General features: G+C 35.9%; 2 protein-coding genes across 5 annotated transcripts in view; one reads left to right on the plus strand and one right to left on the minus strand.

The window, feature by feature from the left end:
* ERO1B (endoplasmic reticulum oxidoreductase 1 beta) overlaps nt 1–17,069 on the plus strand; it is a 105,986-nt gene that overhangs the window by 57,834 nt on the left and 31,083 nt on the right. The window contains exons 14-16 of one of the 3 annotated variants that reach the window (XR_013529961.1): nt 1,870–1,956; nt 2,899–3,032; nt 5,058–5,318. Coding sequence is in view for 2 of the 3 variants with exons in the window: in XM_002760887.6 (XP_002760933.1) it covers nt 1,870–1,956; nt 2,899–3,032; nt 5,058–5,118 (282 nt within the window). In the remaining variant the exon portion in view is untranslated. Of the gene's footprint in view, nt 1–1,869; nt 1,957–2,898; nt 3,033–5,057; nt 8,044–17,069 lie in introns of those variants that run through there. The other 2 variants (XM_008985774.5, XM_002760887.6) reach the window with 2 other exon arrangements.
* Nucleotides 14,336–17,069, minus strand: part of GPR137B (G protein-coupled receptor 137B) — a 66,331-nt gene continuing 63,597 nt past the window's right edge. For both annotated transcript variants that reach the window (XM_035281080.3, XM_002760885.6), the window contains one exon: nt 14,336–15,187. In XM_035281080.3, coding sequence (XP_035136971.1) covers nt 15,167–15,187 — 21 coding nt within the window. In that variant the 3' untranslated portion in view covers nt 14,336–15,166. The remainder of the gene's footprint in view (nt 15,188–17,069) is intronic.

The raw sequence follows: 17,069 nt of genomic DNA on the forward strand, positions 1-17,069 counted from the left end.
GGTGAGAGTTTCTTGGTATTTCTGAAATAAGTAATTTAGCTACAACTACATTTTAGTGTTGGAGGATTGTTTTACAGTTGCTTTAGACACATAGGGCCATTTTGGTGTTTAATTTAATGTTAATTCATTTTTATAATGTTTCCGGTTTTCTAAGTATCAATACATGTGTTCTACTTTTAATCTTCAGAACGATCTTGTGTAACAGGGCAACTGTAATTATGTATATTTTGTAAATGCGGAAAGTGAGACTAAGGAAGGCCTAAAGTCTCACGACAAGCTTTTAACTACACAATGCTGGGATTTTGTTTGCTACTTTTCAAGGATGTATGAAGGAGAACCTATGTCCATTTTCTGTCTGCTACAAATAACTTGTATTACATGAGAGTGTGACCAGCACAGGAGTTTTTTGTGTTCTATTTATATTGTCTTTCTTTGCCAAGATATTGATTCCTTTCAACCCTTTGGGCAGCTGGTCAGGGCTTGTGGTAGCCAGTTTTCAGGCTACTTGCCTCCAGCTTCATGCAATAAAATATTTCCCTCGATGCAAAATAAAATGATTTTTATTTTCTACAGTTGCCATGTGAAACAAATGAGGACATTTTATCTTAATCAATCTTATCCCCAGATAAGGTGAGACTAACCTTAAGGGTATATTGCACACAGATTCTTACAGGCAGAAGAGTTTCTCCAGTGTAGGAAATTATTATTTTTTTTTGACATGGAGTTTCACTCTTGATGCCCAGGCTGAAGTGCAGTGGCCCAATCTCAGCTCACCGCAACCTCCGCCTCCCCGGTTCAAGCGATTCTCCTGCCTCAGCCTCCCGAGTAGCTGGGATTATAGACATGCGGCACCACACCCTGCTAATTTTGTATTTTTAGTAGACATGAGGTTTCACTCTGTTGGTCAGGCTGGCCTCGAACGCATGACCTCAGTGATCTGCCCACCTCAGCCTCCCCAAAGTGCTGGGATTACAGGCATGAGCCACCGTGTGTGGCCAGTGTAGGAAACTATTACAGCAAAATAGAGGGATCCAGTAAACATCTCCATATAATCTGCATTAGCAAACATAGAGAACTGTGGGACCATGTGTCTCACACAGGCCTGTTATTCATGTTGATTGACAAACATAGTGTGGTTCTAAGGAGCAATACAAAAATTGGTCATTGTTCTGATACAGGCTTACACAAAGCAAAGGCTCAAAAATAAGTGAAACACAAACTAGACATATTTATCATTGGTTGTCTGTAAATACCAAATGGAAGCGGCAGTTATGTTCCTTCAAAGTAAAGACCATGTATTATTTACTTTTGTATCTCCCATAGTGCAGTTTTGATGCTTTGTATAAAGTAGCACCTCAGTGAAAAGTCTATTGAATTAATGTACAGAGTGAATTTTTTAATTTCCATTAATGTCAGTATTTTATGTGCCATGTTATACAAGTTGAAATATTTTTCTTCACTGTTGAAAAACACAACTCGGGTCAGATCAGGTTGGCTAACACCGTAATCCCAGCACTTTGGGAGGTCGAGGTGGATGGATCGCTTGAGGTCAGGAGTTCAAGACCATCCTGGCCAACATGGCGAAACCTGTCTCTACTAAAAATACAAAAATTAGCTGGGCATGGTGGCATGGGCTTGTAATCCCAGCTACTTGGGAGGCTGAGGCAGGAGAATCGCTTGAATCCAGGAGGTGGAGGTTGCAGTGAGCCAAGATTGCGCCATTGCACTCCAGCCTGGGTGACAAAGTAAAAGTCCTCCTCAAACGAAAAACACAACTGATTTGTTAAAAAGCATCAAAACTTATACTTTAGCCAAATGCAGTTTGATTTTAAAAGTCTAACTAGACTGAAAATATTTTCTGCCTGCTAGGAGGAATTCCGATTACATTTCAAGAATATCTCCCGTATAATGGACTGTGTTGGATGTGACAAATGCAGATTATGGGGAAAATTGCAGGTATGTGTGTTGTCTTCTCTTTTAAAGCCATTACTAACCTTTATTTTTCCACTGAGTTCAAGCTTTTTATTAAAATGTCCTCATTGTTCACTGAATTAGAATTTAGAAATAGGCTGAACTAAAGTGTTTTTTCTGTTTTATTGAAAAAATTAATATTAAAGTATGTGTATGTGAAAGGATGATTCGCATATTATTCTTTGGTGATTTTAGTTTTACTGTCTCTGTGTTCCTATTGTTACAATACCAGATTCATTTGTGAAGTCGGTGGTCATTACAAACAGAGTATATTAATAGTTTACATATGTATATAGAAAGGTAAAATGCAATTATATAAAAAGATTTAAATATCAGGTCTTGATCACTGAATTTGTTTAAAGGAGTAAAAGAAGGCCACTTAGCCACAATAGGAAGGCTCCGCAGGATAGGCTTGTTACTCTACATAAGTCAGTGTCAAAAGGATTGTTTAGTATTTTATCTTACTTTCTTACAAAGATGATAAATTTATGGAAAATTAAGAGACAATCATTACAATGGAAGCTACACTCAAATCAAATATTTCTTTTTCTATAGTGCTAATAATTGATTTTTAAGTGTAAGTATCAATAATCTCTGAGTTTTGAATTGCTAAAGGCTGTAAATCCTTTCTGGTTACAAATTGAACATTGTAATCGTAATATATTTTGAAGGTTAAAAAAGGCATTTTAATAATATGGAATAGAATGATACGTATTCAATCAGTGTTAGACTATTTAGGTTTCCTTAACAGCTTAGATATGTTATCATATGTATGACCTGTGAGAAAGGAGAAACTATATAGTAACATTTTTGTGAAAAGCTTAGTTCATTTGAATTTCCTGTCATAATAGTGGCTATATATTCCTTTAAACCTTTATACTAGTTATTCTATAAAGTTAATTATGAGTTTGTTGGGATTTTCTCTAGACTCAGGGTTTGGGAACTGCCCTGAAGATACTATTCTCTGAAAAAGAAATCCAAAAGCTCCCAGAGAATAGTCCATCTAAAGGCTTCCAACTCACCCGACAGGAAATAGTTGCTCTTTTAAATGCTTTCGGAAGGTAAGAACCATTTTAACGTTGAAGATGTTTTATTTCCCATTGGATTTCAACAAACTGCAAAAATACTCCTCTCTGCTAAAAGTAAGGTTAGTTTTGTTAATAAAAAAGATATTTTATATTGTATCTGTACTAACTTAGAGTGACCTTAATGCTCACAAGTCAGTTTCTCTGCAGGTCATAGGAAAATTAAGTTTCCAGTTGCCAGTGTTTTTCAGTTCACTACCTTAATTTTGCGAGGAAGATATTCTTCTGATACTCTTTTTACTTGGCTATAACTTGTTCACCTACAATAGCAGGAGTAAGGAATACGTGATTGAGAAGGTAGTAAAGGAAAATGATTAAAACCTTCATCTGCTTCTTATTTTTCTTAAATCTTTATTACAATTTTTTTCTTTTCTCACCTTTTTTCTGCAGTTTGCTCTATTTCTTAAGCTCAGAAGTCATTTTTCTTGCACTCATTTCTACATGATTTACTTCTGTATATAGACATTTAATTTGCTTGTTTATATCGGTCACCAGTGGTTTAAAAAATAATCTGAATTTGCCTACAGAGGTACATTTAGTGTCAACTGAGGAATACAGAACAGAAAGAAAAGAATCATAGAAAATAATACTATGCTTCCTTGGGGAAAAAGAGAAAAAAGTCAACTTGAGGAAGACTTAAAAAAATAATAATAAGGGACTAAGTAATACAGAGATTATTTCTTGTTTTTTTAACATGTGTTTTAAGTTAAAAAGCAGTTAAATTAAAAATAAATTTGTATGTTCCCCCCCCCACACACTTTGTTGTTTGTTTGTTTGTTTGTTTGTTTGTTTTTTAAGAGATAAGGGGCCTGCTCTGTCATCCAGCCTGGAATGCAGTGGTGTGATCATGGCTCACTGCAGTGTCCAAATCCTGGGGTCAAGCATTCCTTCCACCTGAGCTTTCCAGATAGCTGGGACTACAGATACACACTATTTTGCCTGGCTAATGAAAAAAAAATTTTTTTTCATAGAGATAGGGGTCTCACTCTGTTGTTCAGACTGGTCTCAAACACCTGGCTCCAAGTGATCCTCCTGTCTCGGCCTCCCAAAGTGCTGGAATTACAGGCATACGCCGCTGTGGCTGGCCCATTTCCCATCTTAATAGCAAGGATTTCATCTGTTGCTTCCCTGTATTTAAAGATGACTATGTAAGTTGAGATTTCAGACACAGGTTAGATATAGACTATCGATAACTGGTATTTCATAAAAAATTCAGTCTATCCACTTATGAGGCCTTGTAGAAAGATGAAACAGGAGATAGTGAATGAAACTTAGTAGTGGTATGATCTCAGGCAAACACTGCTTTCCTAGTTTGTTTCCTTATAATGAGATCATATATGTGATGGACTTACAACACTGCCTCTCTTCCTAAGTGCTCAATGAATAACTTTCCTTCTATCAAGTAGTTAAAGAAATACTTTTTTTCTATCACCTCTGAATTGTATGTAAGGATAATTGAACTTTTAGAATTACTTTTTTGTATTTCCTATCCCAGAGTTTTACTTTTTGGCCTGGGCTGAGAAGCACCTCATTTAATCAGTCTCTAATCATTTATTGAATACTATAAGCATCAATGGCTACAGGACACAGGAGAGAGACTCAGCGGGAGACAAAATAGAGTCTTCACCCTCAGGGAGCTGACAACTTAAGACAAATTAGTGTGCTTGGGGAACAATGAGAAAGCAATCATTTGGAGAGGAATGTGCAAAATAAGTTTATTACACCAATTATAAATGATTTGAGATTCTTAAGAATTGTATCATCGTTCCCATTACTAATCTAGTATCTGTAAATAGTATGAAGTAACAGGCTTCCCTTGCCCCTTCTAAACCAATCTTAAGGAGAAATTGCAGAATACTAATTTAAACATGGAAGCTTCAGCGTTTGGTGTTGATTTTAGATTTTGCTTTCAAATTATAGTTCCTGTAACAATATCAATACTTTGAAATATGTATGCATCATGTTAGCCTTACTAATACATGCTTTCTCTTTCCTCTGTAGGCTTTCTACAAGTATAACAGAGTTACAGAATTTTAAAGTCTTACTACAACACAGTAGGTAATAAAGGCTTTTATGTGTCTAACTAGAGACATAAATGACTGTGTAAAGCCTTTTAATTTTGGACATTCAACAGAAAGAGACTAATCTGACTTCAAGAATTTTGAACTCTTAAAGAGAAAATTTAAATGCTCACTTGAATATTTATAATGATAGATTATCAACTGGAGATATTTATAAATGAAGTATATACTTTGAAAACATGTAAGTTATATTCATTTTGTGTTTAATTTCATGTGTTGAAAATTCTATTTTGTTTAGAATTGGTTTTGTTTCATTCTATTATCCTTTATTTCTAGTTGTCAAACTTTAAATGGCTATGTCTGCACTCTAATAACACTGTTCTGTTACAGAAAAAGAATTAGGGAACAAATGTTGCTTAGGGCTGGTATCAGTGATAAAAATTTATCAATGCTTTTTAATGTGTTTTTAGCCTTGCTTCACTCTGTGTGTATCACCTTCTACAATATAAAGAAATATAGTATTTCTATAATCTGGAACTGTCACCGTGATGCATGGCCCTTTCAATGCACACAAAATTTTTTTTAAATGTACAGAAATTCCTTAAAGTTCCCCAGGACTTCAATTTCATTGATTTTTATTGGCAATTTTTAGTAGCCTTTATTGTTGTTTCTAGCCTAAAGGACCTGATTTGGTAAAGGTGAATAAGACCTCTTTCCTAGGCTACCCAGCCAGATTTCATATGTGTGTAGTGGGCTGGCCCAAGAGTGTTCTTTCACTTAGAACTCCTTTTGATTTTGCTTTTCTTTGCCCCTAGATATTTTAGGGGCAAAGACATTTTGGAAATTTTCAGTTACTTTTAGGAAAAAACATTGCATAAATATTTATTTAACAGATTACTTCTGTGAAATAAATTTGAATGGGACTATACGAATTTATAATGCCAATTGAAAATACCCGCGAAATTTGCTATTTTAACTTAAAGTAAGCATTTTTAAAGGATTTATTTTAGAATACAATCTATGCAATCCTCTAACTCAGCGAGATTTTCCCTGACAGGATATATAAAAAGGTAGATTAGGTCAAGTCTCCTTTAAGCTTCCTCTCCCTTCACCTTTTGTTTTCACTGTATATAAATGATAATTTCTGTGATCCGTACCAACAGAGGACTCTTAAGTCCTAAACTGTAATTTTCTAAACCTGGGATTTAAAATCTTCAAACAATATTTAAAATCTTGATATATTTTTAAATGTCAGCAGATACAATTAATTTGGAAGGGTGCATCTGTGTAGAAGTAATGCAGGTACAAGATTGTGAGTTTTTCCTTAGACTCTTTAGTCTTTTCTGAATTAAAGAATAAGTGCTCTTAAATCCGTATTTTATCCTACCGGAGTCTGAAATGTGCTCATTGATGATTTAGTGACATCTAAAAAATTGTATTTAGTTGGCTCACACCTCTTTTAAAAATACTTAACCATCTCTTGGTGGGATGTGGTGGGATATTAATAAGTTCTCAGAGTTATTTATTTTCTAACCTAATTTCAAACCTTTATAAATTTGGGGTTTTGTTGTTGTTGATGGTAGTGGTATTTTTTGTTAAGTTGTTTAAAGGCTGACATGAGTGGACCCTCCCTCTACTTTTTCTTGAGGGTTGCAAGTATTGTATGGTGGGGGAGGGGGCCTTAGGGCAAACTGTCTAAAAAGTGAATATCCAATTAATTTAACTAGTAAGTTAGAATTATTCTTGATGTTCATTCAGAGTTTAAAAATGTGAAGAATTTGCACTTTATTACTATAAATGTAAAGAACTTTTTGATAATACTATTTCACCATTCTCTCAGTTAAAGATAAAGGCTATTATTTAAACTGTCTACTAGAGAAAATCCTTGGTCATATCCATTTCTTTTTTCTGTAGTGTGATTTGTTTCAAGCTTAGTAAAACTAGTATATTGGTATATATTCTAGGAAATTAAAAGATCTAATTAGAGTAAAAACTTAAGATTCTTAACTAATTTTTTCACAACAACAAAAAAGTATTCTTAGGCTGTAATTCATTTTAACTTTATTTTATCATAAATTAGATTGTAGGGAGCACCCTACATTTTTGTGTGTTTTATTTCTCAGACGATTGTGTGAGCCTGGTGACATTTCATGGTTCTTGTGATATAAACTTTTTCCAATTCACATCTTTTGTTGTGAAGTGATATCATAGGAGAGTACTGTTTGCATTGTAAAGATGCTCTGCTGGTGAATACCTCTTGGCATTTTGTCTTTATCTCATCACCTAGTTTAAAAATCCAGCACTTGATAATATAACTGACAGAAATGATTGTACCCGCTGATGAAGTAATGAAAATGAAGAAAAGGAAAACCTTCCTTCAATGGCATAAGTTTATTTTTTACTTAAGTGGCATCCATGTAAGTTAGACAAACTATGTATTAAAATTGGTAAAACTTTGTTTCTCCTGTTTTGATTCTTAGATTATGAGGAGGATCAGACAGAATAGTAAGACTCCACAGTCTTGAAATTTGATGTCAAAACGTTATATTTTGACATTTTTAACATTGTGAATTACTCGGTATTTGTAATCTCTGTATGTGTATGAAACTCTGTGCCATGTTTTCAACTTTGCCTGTGTGCCACTGTATCTAAGAAAGGACAGCTATTTTGATCTTCATCAGCATTGCCTTCAGCTGAAAATTTGGGAACAGTTCACAGTAAACCTCTCAGTAGTTTGCAAACTGAGTGAGGTACCTGCAGAAACCATAGCTATTCGCCAAAATACACAGATTAGGTGCATGGTATTATGGAAATTATTTGGCTAAAAAAAAAACACACAAAAATCTATGCATACTGTATTTTAAGTAATATCTACAGGTGCAGCTTTGATTTTAAACAATTCCAAATAATTTACTGTTGTACCCACCAGAATCTAGAAAATGTGAATTAAAGTACATGTTCTGCAATCTTTTCTGTCTTGTTTTTCCTCTTATTTTAAGTGTTTCTTTTTGTGACATGAGAATTTGATTGTAACTTGTGGAGAAGGGAGATAATGTATTTGTAAGTAGTCTGAGGTTGTTTATCATCATCATGGAAAGCACTGGCAGGCACTGTCTTAAGGGCTTCTACATGTACCTTTTGGCTTTAAATAAATATACCATTAATCTTCATAATGGCACGAGTAGGTAGGTACAATTACTTCTCTGTTTTATAAGTAAGACTGAAGATAAAAAAGGCTAATTAGCCTGTCTGTGGTCACAAATTCTAGGTTGTGGAGCAAGAATCTGAGATGAGAAAGACTAATTCTAGAAACTCTGTGACGTTTTGTAAGTTGGCCTGTTTACCATTCAACTGCAAAGTGGGAATTTTTAAAAGCATCGTTTGATTTGTATTGAATCATAAAGCTTTTAAAATATGCTTATTTAATTTAATTTTTTTAATGGGTAATACATTCACATAGTTAAAAGAAACAAACAATATATAAAGTTATTCAGTGAATGTCTTCCTTCTATCCTTGGCCCAGCTTCCCACACCTCCCACCATCAATTACCTCTGTTCTTGGTTTCTTAGGTTTCCATTCACACTGTTTTAGACATGTACAAACACATACAAATGCAAAGTCTTATTTCTTCTCTCACTTTTACCCCAAAATTGACATCATGTACATACGATTTCATTTTTTTCACCTAATATTTCTTGGAAGTCTTCACATATCACTAGATTTCTCATTTTTGTAAGTAGATGCTTGGTATTCTGTTATATGGATGTGCCAATGTTGAATTAACCAGTCCTCAATTAATGGGCAGTTGGGTTGTTTCCAGACCTTGTACATATGTCATTTCACATTTATATAAATATTGTACCTGTAGGATAAATTCCCAAAGATAAGAATTTTTGGGGCAAAGAGAGTATGTGCATTTATAATTTTGAAAGATACTGGCATATTCTTTCACAGGGGTAGCCATCAATTCACATACCATCTGACATTTATGATAGTACTTGCTTACCTGCAACTTTACCAGTGTAGATGTTATTAAAATGTTGGATTCTGGCCATTCTGATAGATGAAAATATCTATCAATGTGTAAATTCTTTAATTTTACTTAAAAACAAGAGAGATCAGGTCCCACTCTATCACCCAGGCTGGAGTGCAGTGGTATCATCATAGTTCACTGTGGCCTCAAACTCCTGGGTTCAAGTGATCCTCCAGCCTCAGCCTCCCAAATAGCCTGGATTATAGGTGCACACCACACACCTGACTGCTCAGTATGTAAATCTTCTTATGCCTAAGGTTGAGCACCTTTGAATATGTTTAGGAGCCATTTCTATTTCTGTATTTTGTTCCTATCCAGTCTTGTGCATTGGTCCTCCCTCATTCCTCCCCCCACCTTTCTTCCTCTTTTTTTTATAGTTTTTACATTGTTGATATGTTATTTGCTAGGGACGTGAACCCTTTGACAGTAACGCATTGGAAATATTTTCTTTCCAGTTTGTCATCTGTCTTTTGCTTTGCTCATGATGGTTATATCATGAGTTTTTAAAATTTTTTATGTAGTCTGAACTAACAATTTTCCAGTGGTTTCCAGATTTTGAATTCTCAATCCAGAGCAATCGAATAATTCACCTAAATTCTACATCTAAATTTTGAACCTTTGAAGTTTATTCTGGATCTAACCTAATTTTTTTTGCAGGTGATTAACCCAGTTGTTCCAGTATATTGAACTGTTGTTTCCTCACGAGTTAGAGAGGCTGCACTGATCTGATCTTAGAACCCCTATGTATTCAGCTCAGTGTCTGGGTTCTGTTTCTATTTCATTGGCCTGTTTAGTTGTGCACCTGTACCACATTGTTTTAATTACTCAGGCTGTATTTTTAATCTAGTGCATTGGTCCTCCCTCATTCTTCCCCCAACCTTTTTTTTTTTTTTTTTTTTTTTTTTTTTTGCAGTTTTTCTAGCTGGTCTTATTTTTCCATATGAGCTTTTAAAAAATTCTTAACATATAGAGCATACTAAAACTCTCCAACTCAAGTTCTCTCCCAAGGATTGCACTTTTAAACACTTATTTTGTCACTGTTCTTTTGATACTTTACCTGATAAAGATATACTTTTTACTCCTTTTAAATTATTACAGTGTTCTATTTGCCAGTGCCCAGACAGGTGAAGGCAGATAGAGGCAGGACCCAGTGCCCGTGTAGACAGAATGTCTTCTCAGTGCTTCTATTTTAAGATAGTCTTTAGGGATGATTTAAGGACTATTCTCATTCAAAAGCCCTGTTTCTTTTTTTTATTCCATTATGAATTATTTGCCCAAAAGTTGGATATCTGTCAGTGAGTCATAAGACAAGAGGGAGGGACCCTTACATGAGTACTAAATTTGTCAAATCAGTATGTGGATAAAAGTACAAATGCAATAAGTTACCTTGGAAAAAAAAAAAAAGACATCTACCAAAAAACAGAATTTGACTATTCACTGTTCTAGGAGCTGGTAATGTAGCAGTGAACAAAACAGACATTCCTGCCATCATATAACTTAGACATTATAACCTAGCTAGATTATAGTGAGAATCCACCCAAAGAAAAAAATATGTCAGCCAAAGGGTAATGGCCAACTAGACACTTATCTAGTGCAGAAGGTGCTCAATGTGAATGAATCTTAGTGTCATCTTGACAATGCCATCAGACTGTCATAGATGGATGTTATTAAAGTCATTTTCCTAACACAGGTCAGAGCGGAGTTAACATTCCAAGTAACATTCTGGTATCATTTAACTTCCACTCTGGCTTTCCTTCATAGAATATACCTCCAAACGGGTAAGTGTTCTTTTCCCTTAAATGAGCTTTAAACCGGCAAATCTAGAGCCCAGACTCTTGGCTAGTGAATTCACTTTAAGGATACTAAGTTACACATTATTTAATGGTCCTGGTAAAGCACCATTTGTTTAACATAGGTGGGTGCTTTATACATTTCAATGAATGCCTTCAAGGAGCACTGTTAACTTGGGCCTGCCCAAAGACTTGGAGGAACTGTTGTAGGTTAGTGAGATTGATGGGGAAAAGGTCATAGTAACAGAAATCAGTAGAAAAAGGGAGCAATTTTGGGAATCTTATAGGAATCTGATCTCCACTTAAGTCCAGGGCCAGAAAATCTGTTCTGGACATAGAAAGTGTAATATTTTGAGTGGTAGGGCAGCCAAGGTCCAAAAGGGCAGATGAGGTTTGTAGCTAGAGAATTGGTATTAGCAAGGTATTAATCAGTTTCTGAGAAAATGGAAGACAGGGCCCAGCCGTAGCTCAAGGACTAGAGGTAGAGAACCTAGATTTGGAGGAACCAGGTGTAGATGTCATTAGGAGTGGCTGAGTCACTGGACTTTGATCTCAAGACCCTGAACCTATCATTAGTGACCTAGGCAGCCAATCTCAGAACTCCATACTGAATGAATGTAGCATCAGTGCCCAGCCCATAGGATCTGGGCAACAGAAATGGGGACTCGGACACAGATCTGGGTTACGGGCACAGGGACATCCTCAGAAGAAGACTTCACACTATTTTGACCACTTGATTCATGGGTTCTTCATGTATACTTGCTAAGGGCCTGGGGTGATGTTAATATGTGGGTGTTCCCGAGTATGACAAGTGCCTAGTCTAGCGTCTCACATACATAGGTGCTGAATAGACATTGAATCCCACTCTGTTATTCCCACTGTTCCTTGTTAAATGTTTCCTCACTTTAATCAGTTTATTAGTTGAGTCTTTTTGATGAGAAGAATTCCACTGTTTTTAGCCTGGTATTTTTCAGCAGCTCCTCCATCTGGACCCATAGTCTTAAGTAGTATTATATACAGTTAGAAATGTTGTTTAATACAATTCTCACACAAGAGAATGGGAATGCATATTAGATGTGTCTCTGATCAGATCTATGCTAGTCTATATGCAGCAATCTAAAGCGAAAGAAAGGTTTTTTTTTTTAGATAAAGTTTGTCTTGTTAGAAATCTCGATAAAAGTTTCAAATATTTAGACCCATTTAGTTTTAATATAAGTTTCTCTTTACTGCTAAAGATAAAAGCACTATTCTAATAATATCCACTATGTAAATATAAAAATGAAAACCTTTATCTCACAGTGATTCCCAAGTTATAGAATTTATTAATATGCATTCCTTTCTTCTTAATAAGGTTTAAGTGTTCAACTAGATGTTGGCCCAACACTAAAGTCAGCAAACAGCAGGTGACTTGCATGTTGGTGAAAGAGGAAATCTGAGGAGGGATTAGTGAGTGTGCCTGATCTCAGCAGCTAAATATAACCAGCAGAGCTTTTAAATTTGCCTGATACATTCAAGAGAGAATTGGCATAACTAAATATGATTGATATGTGTATTAGAACAGTCAAACCTTCTTACAGTCACAGCTCTGTGTAACACGCTCTAGACATTTTAATCATGAGCTCAACTAAATAAGTTCATTGTAAAAACGATAAAGAACCAATAAAAAAATCTATATAATATTCTTAGACAATTAGCTGCAGAGGTAGACACCTGTTCCAGTAGTCACAGAGAAACTATTTCCTATATTTACCCAGAAACATTCACATGAAGCGTTTCAGTGTTGCATCAGGCTTAGATAAATGATGGTACAGAATTCTCAGTACCAGAAAAGACTGCCTCTTCCCCATACACTTGAACCTTCAAATTATCAGGGCTTTAATTTCACCGTGTTGCTTTAAAACAAAAGGACATTTGGGTATTTTGCAACCAGTAATCACCATTCCTTTTCCTCTTAGCATTTAATATTCCACATAAGTAGTAGTTTTGTTAGTGTACCTAGCAGAACAAGTAATTTGAAAGCTAAAGAGAATTTCAGTTTTTTTTTTTTTTACTAAAAGAGGAGAGTTTGATGTAACCAATGTTTTTTGTGTTCTAATGTGTATTTACAACACTTTAAAAATTTTTAACATTTTTTAAAAGGGGGATGAGAAAAATAGGCACTCAGAATTTTTATCCTTTCCAACAAAAGTAGTTCAGATAACTCCTAGTAGCTTCATCATAAAAGTACATTATGACTATCAGTTAATGGTGGGTATTCCAATTTTTCTGCCATTAACAACTATGTTTAGCTATTATAGGAGTATAATACCATATTAGTGGTATTCTTACCACTGTATTTTAAAAACTATATCTTCTCTTAGTTAACCTAATACTGAAGGACTGACTGCAAGATTTTCTAAAGATGTGAGTTCAAGGAGTTTAAAACATGCTGAGTTTGCCTTTAAATTCTCCCAAATATTAGTAATACAGTGTGACCACAATAATTCGTTAAAGCTATTTAGAATAATAGCTTATAATGTGTTAAGGCAACTTACACATTAACAGTGTAGAGTTCACCTCAGTGTAGAATTTTCCCTGACAACCATTTTAAATGCTATGTTACCCCCATTTTTTCATGTACTTAAAGAATGTTATGTAGGATTATGCTGATGTTCTATACAAATGAAAACCCCAATCAATAATGTATTCGAAACTTGAGATCCCAATTTTAAATACTACCACAACAATAGTAGACTTGATCTCTGTGAAACCAATGCCCAGAGATCAGTTATTCCTGCAGATCAAAACAAGAAGAGTCATTTGAAATGGGTTGCGTCATGTAGTATGACTTGTTAATATAAGTTCCTTTTCATTTGACCTTCCCTCTATCCCCAGATGTTCCTAGGCAGAGCAGAAAGAGACCTTGTTTCTGATGACAGTACTTCCTTTAGAACCTTATCTCTGTTTTACAGAAGAGCAGAGCATTTAGCCTCCCAATACACAGTGTTATGGTTCCAAGATACATGGAGTTTTAAGAATAGCGCTTCTGGTCTGGGAGGCAGTATTTCATAACATGTTTTTTTACTTAAAGATGACTTCCAGTGAATTGTCTGGACATCTCCTTCACGTGGCTGGCAGGCATGCTACAGCATACCGCAGCGCTTTGCCATTTTCAGATGTGTGGCTTTCAATAGGCTCTTTACAGAGCTATTTAGAAGTAAGGGCATTATTTAAAAATAACTGGAGATCACAGAAAAAACCACTAGGATTCCACGTACTCTTAGCTCAAGGGCTTGGGGCATTTGTTATTAATGCCCTTTATGGAACCTCTTACTTTCTCCTTGAGTGCAGTGAACATTCAGTGAGTTGGGAAAGGGGTGTGCTCCTGCTGTAGCCCAGAGGTAATGCATATCAGATTTCATTAGGCTGAAAAAAAACTATGCAGAATCTGTGAATACAGCAGAGGAGGTTTAATAGGATAAGTCAGCTACATTTTTAATGTTATCAACTTGTTACCATTAATGTGTATACATTAGCGCCCTAATGAAAGGAAATAAGTCTTTGGGCAAAACTTAAGAGATTATTTGAGGGACCTACTGCCTGAACCTTTTTTAAAAAAATCTCTAAAGGCCTTACAGTCTGCTGCTATTCCATTTCATTTTAACTATCAACACTGGAGTTGCAGTTGGCTTTCCAAGTTGTCAATTGTATTTTATGAGTCTACCAATGTGGCACTCAGAATCTGAGTGACCATCAGTGACCTGAAGAGGTAAGATTTGAGGAATACTTGAGTCCAAAAGCTTTCAAAAACTATTAGACCATATATTCTATATTTTTAAAGTGAATTATGCATAAAAGTTGTGCAAACTACAACATAATTGCAGTAACATTCTTAAGAAAAAGAAACCTAGTATACTTTAGCATCATTATTTAAGTTATATAAAATACATCTTTATAAAAGTACAGATTTTCTTTAAAAAGTTTAAATTATACCCACTGATATAGTAAGGCTTCCTGTTTAGTACTAAAATAAGGGTTTATCAGTCTACATTATTGCTTAGTCCTATGGAGCCATTGGAAACCTGTAACAAAAATCAAATTCTAGTTCTTAAGGAAAAGTGCCCTAAAAATTCAGCTGTCACTACACTTTTCTGAAGCTCTTCATCTGAGGAATCTTCCATAAAATTGTTAACTGATGCTACCCCAGGCTTGGTTTGTCAGGATCCAAAGCTGAGTCTTGCAGAGTTCCTGCTTGTGCCAGGAAGCTGTTTGTCTGTTGACCCCAATCATAGTAGTCTGGAGCAAAACTTAAAAAGAAAAAAAAAAATTCAGTGACTTGAAACATTATAGTATGTATGACATGTCTAGTTTAGGTAGACAGAGCTGAGATTCTGTATAAACCATAGATAACTCTAAAGTTATTTAAAATGGCTCTTAAAGTCCATTTTCCCACAAAACAGTGCTAAATGCCCACCTGCAAGTCTGCTGAACTCTTTGGAGCACAGAAGTGTATAGCATTACTAGAGAACCCAGCCAGTCATTATAACAGGACATTTTTTTAGCAACAAACTACCTGAATCCTAAAATGCACTATAGCTCACTACCTGTGGTGTCTTTGGACAAGTAACTCCTTTGCCTCAATTTCCTCATCTTAGAATGGGAGTAATATTAGTGACTGACTACATCGTGGGGCTATTGTGGGTACTGAGTTAACACCTGTAAAGTGCTTAGAACAGTAATATACAGTTAATTCTCAATACATGTGAGTCATTTTTATTATAATAATGTTTATATGGTAGAAAAGGGGTTCTTCACTGATGTAGGTAGTAAGGACTCACGCAGTTCTAAGTCATTTCTGGCAGATGAGAGGATAGGACAGCTCCAGCAAAATGTGAGTTTAAAGGGAGGAAATGCAGTGGAGTAACTGGAAAAGAGCAGTTTTAGGGAAGAGGTGGAGCTCAGAATCTGAGTGACCTAGAGGACAGCATTTGACCTCAAGAAGTCCTTGTTTATTGGCTGGCTTCCAGCTTACATTCTTTACATCTGCTAGCCCAGGGGATTGGTCAGCTTGCTTTTTTCTTAGCTACCAGCTTTTATCTTTTCCGATCAATAGAGCATATATTCTCCCAGCTTTTCTTCAGTTCTCCTGTCCCTAAAACAAGGGCTCTTTTCAGAGCTCTCTTTAGATCTCACTTTAGATTTTCTAAAGACTTTCACTGTTAGTAACAAGGAGTAAAAAGGCAAGTATATCTTCTATCATTTCATCCCAGGGGGAAAAAAGTTGTAAAGTTGTTAACTGTTAAGTCTTTAATCTCACAAAAGATTACATAAGATAAGCTTTCACTTTTTTTTTTTTTTTTTTTTTGAGATGGAAGTCTCGCTGTCACCAGGAATGTGGTGGCATAATCTGAGTTCACTGCAGCCTCCACCACCAGATTCAGGTGATTCTCCTGTATTTTTAGCAGAGACAAGGTTTCACCATGTTGGCCAGGATGGTCTCATGATCCGCCCTCCTCAGCCTCCCAAAGTGCTGGGATTACAGGCATGAGCCACTGTACTCAGCCCAAGCTTTCACTTCTAAGGAAACAGGATGGGGGTCCTGGGATGACAAGCAGAGAGAAGACAGGCTCAGCAAGCACTATGTTAGCCCTTTTGCCTCCTCTCACCCTTGCTGGCCTTGCAGTCCCGGAGTCACAGGCTGAAACGGGAAACATGATAGTCATCGGGCAGTGGAGTATGGCTGAGCGCAGCAGGCTGAGGAAAAGGGAAGGGCATCCCAATAGCTACTCCCCTTCCTATTTGCACACCACGCCCATGCCGAGGTAAGCAAAACTTGGAATCCTGGGGTGAATCTCTGCTATGGTTGCAATTAGTCTCATGTATTCAGGTTCTTCCCTCTTTTTATTTGCCTTCCCAATTCACTGAAAATTAGGTGATGGCAGTTGAATGCTAGTCTTACGCCCTCTATGTTAGCTGGTTTGAACTGTAATTTAACTGCCCTCTCCAAATTTTCTGGGCCAAATCTGCAAGTGGATTCAAGAAGGGAGATTCTTCCTACTAAAACTCACATGAAAGTATAACATAAGCATAAGTGAGACTGAGAAACAGGGTACTTATATAGTATAGGGGTTCAGAAAACAGATTTGAACAAGATTGCCTGAGTTAGAATTCCAGCCTAACACTAGCTGT

This window comes from Callithrix jacchus, chromosome 19, assembly GCF_049354715.1.
Source record: "Callithrix jacchus isolate 240 chromosome 19, calJac240_pri, whole genome shotgun sequence".
Classification (NCBI taxonomy): Eukaryota; Metazoa; Chordata; class Mammalia; order Primates; family Cebidae; genus Callithrix; species Callithrix jacchus.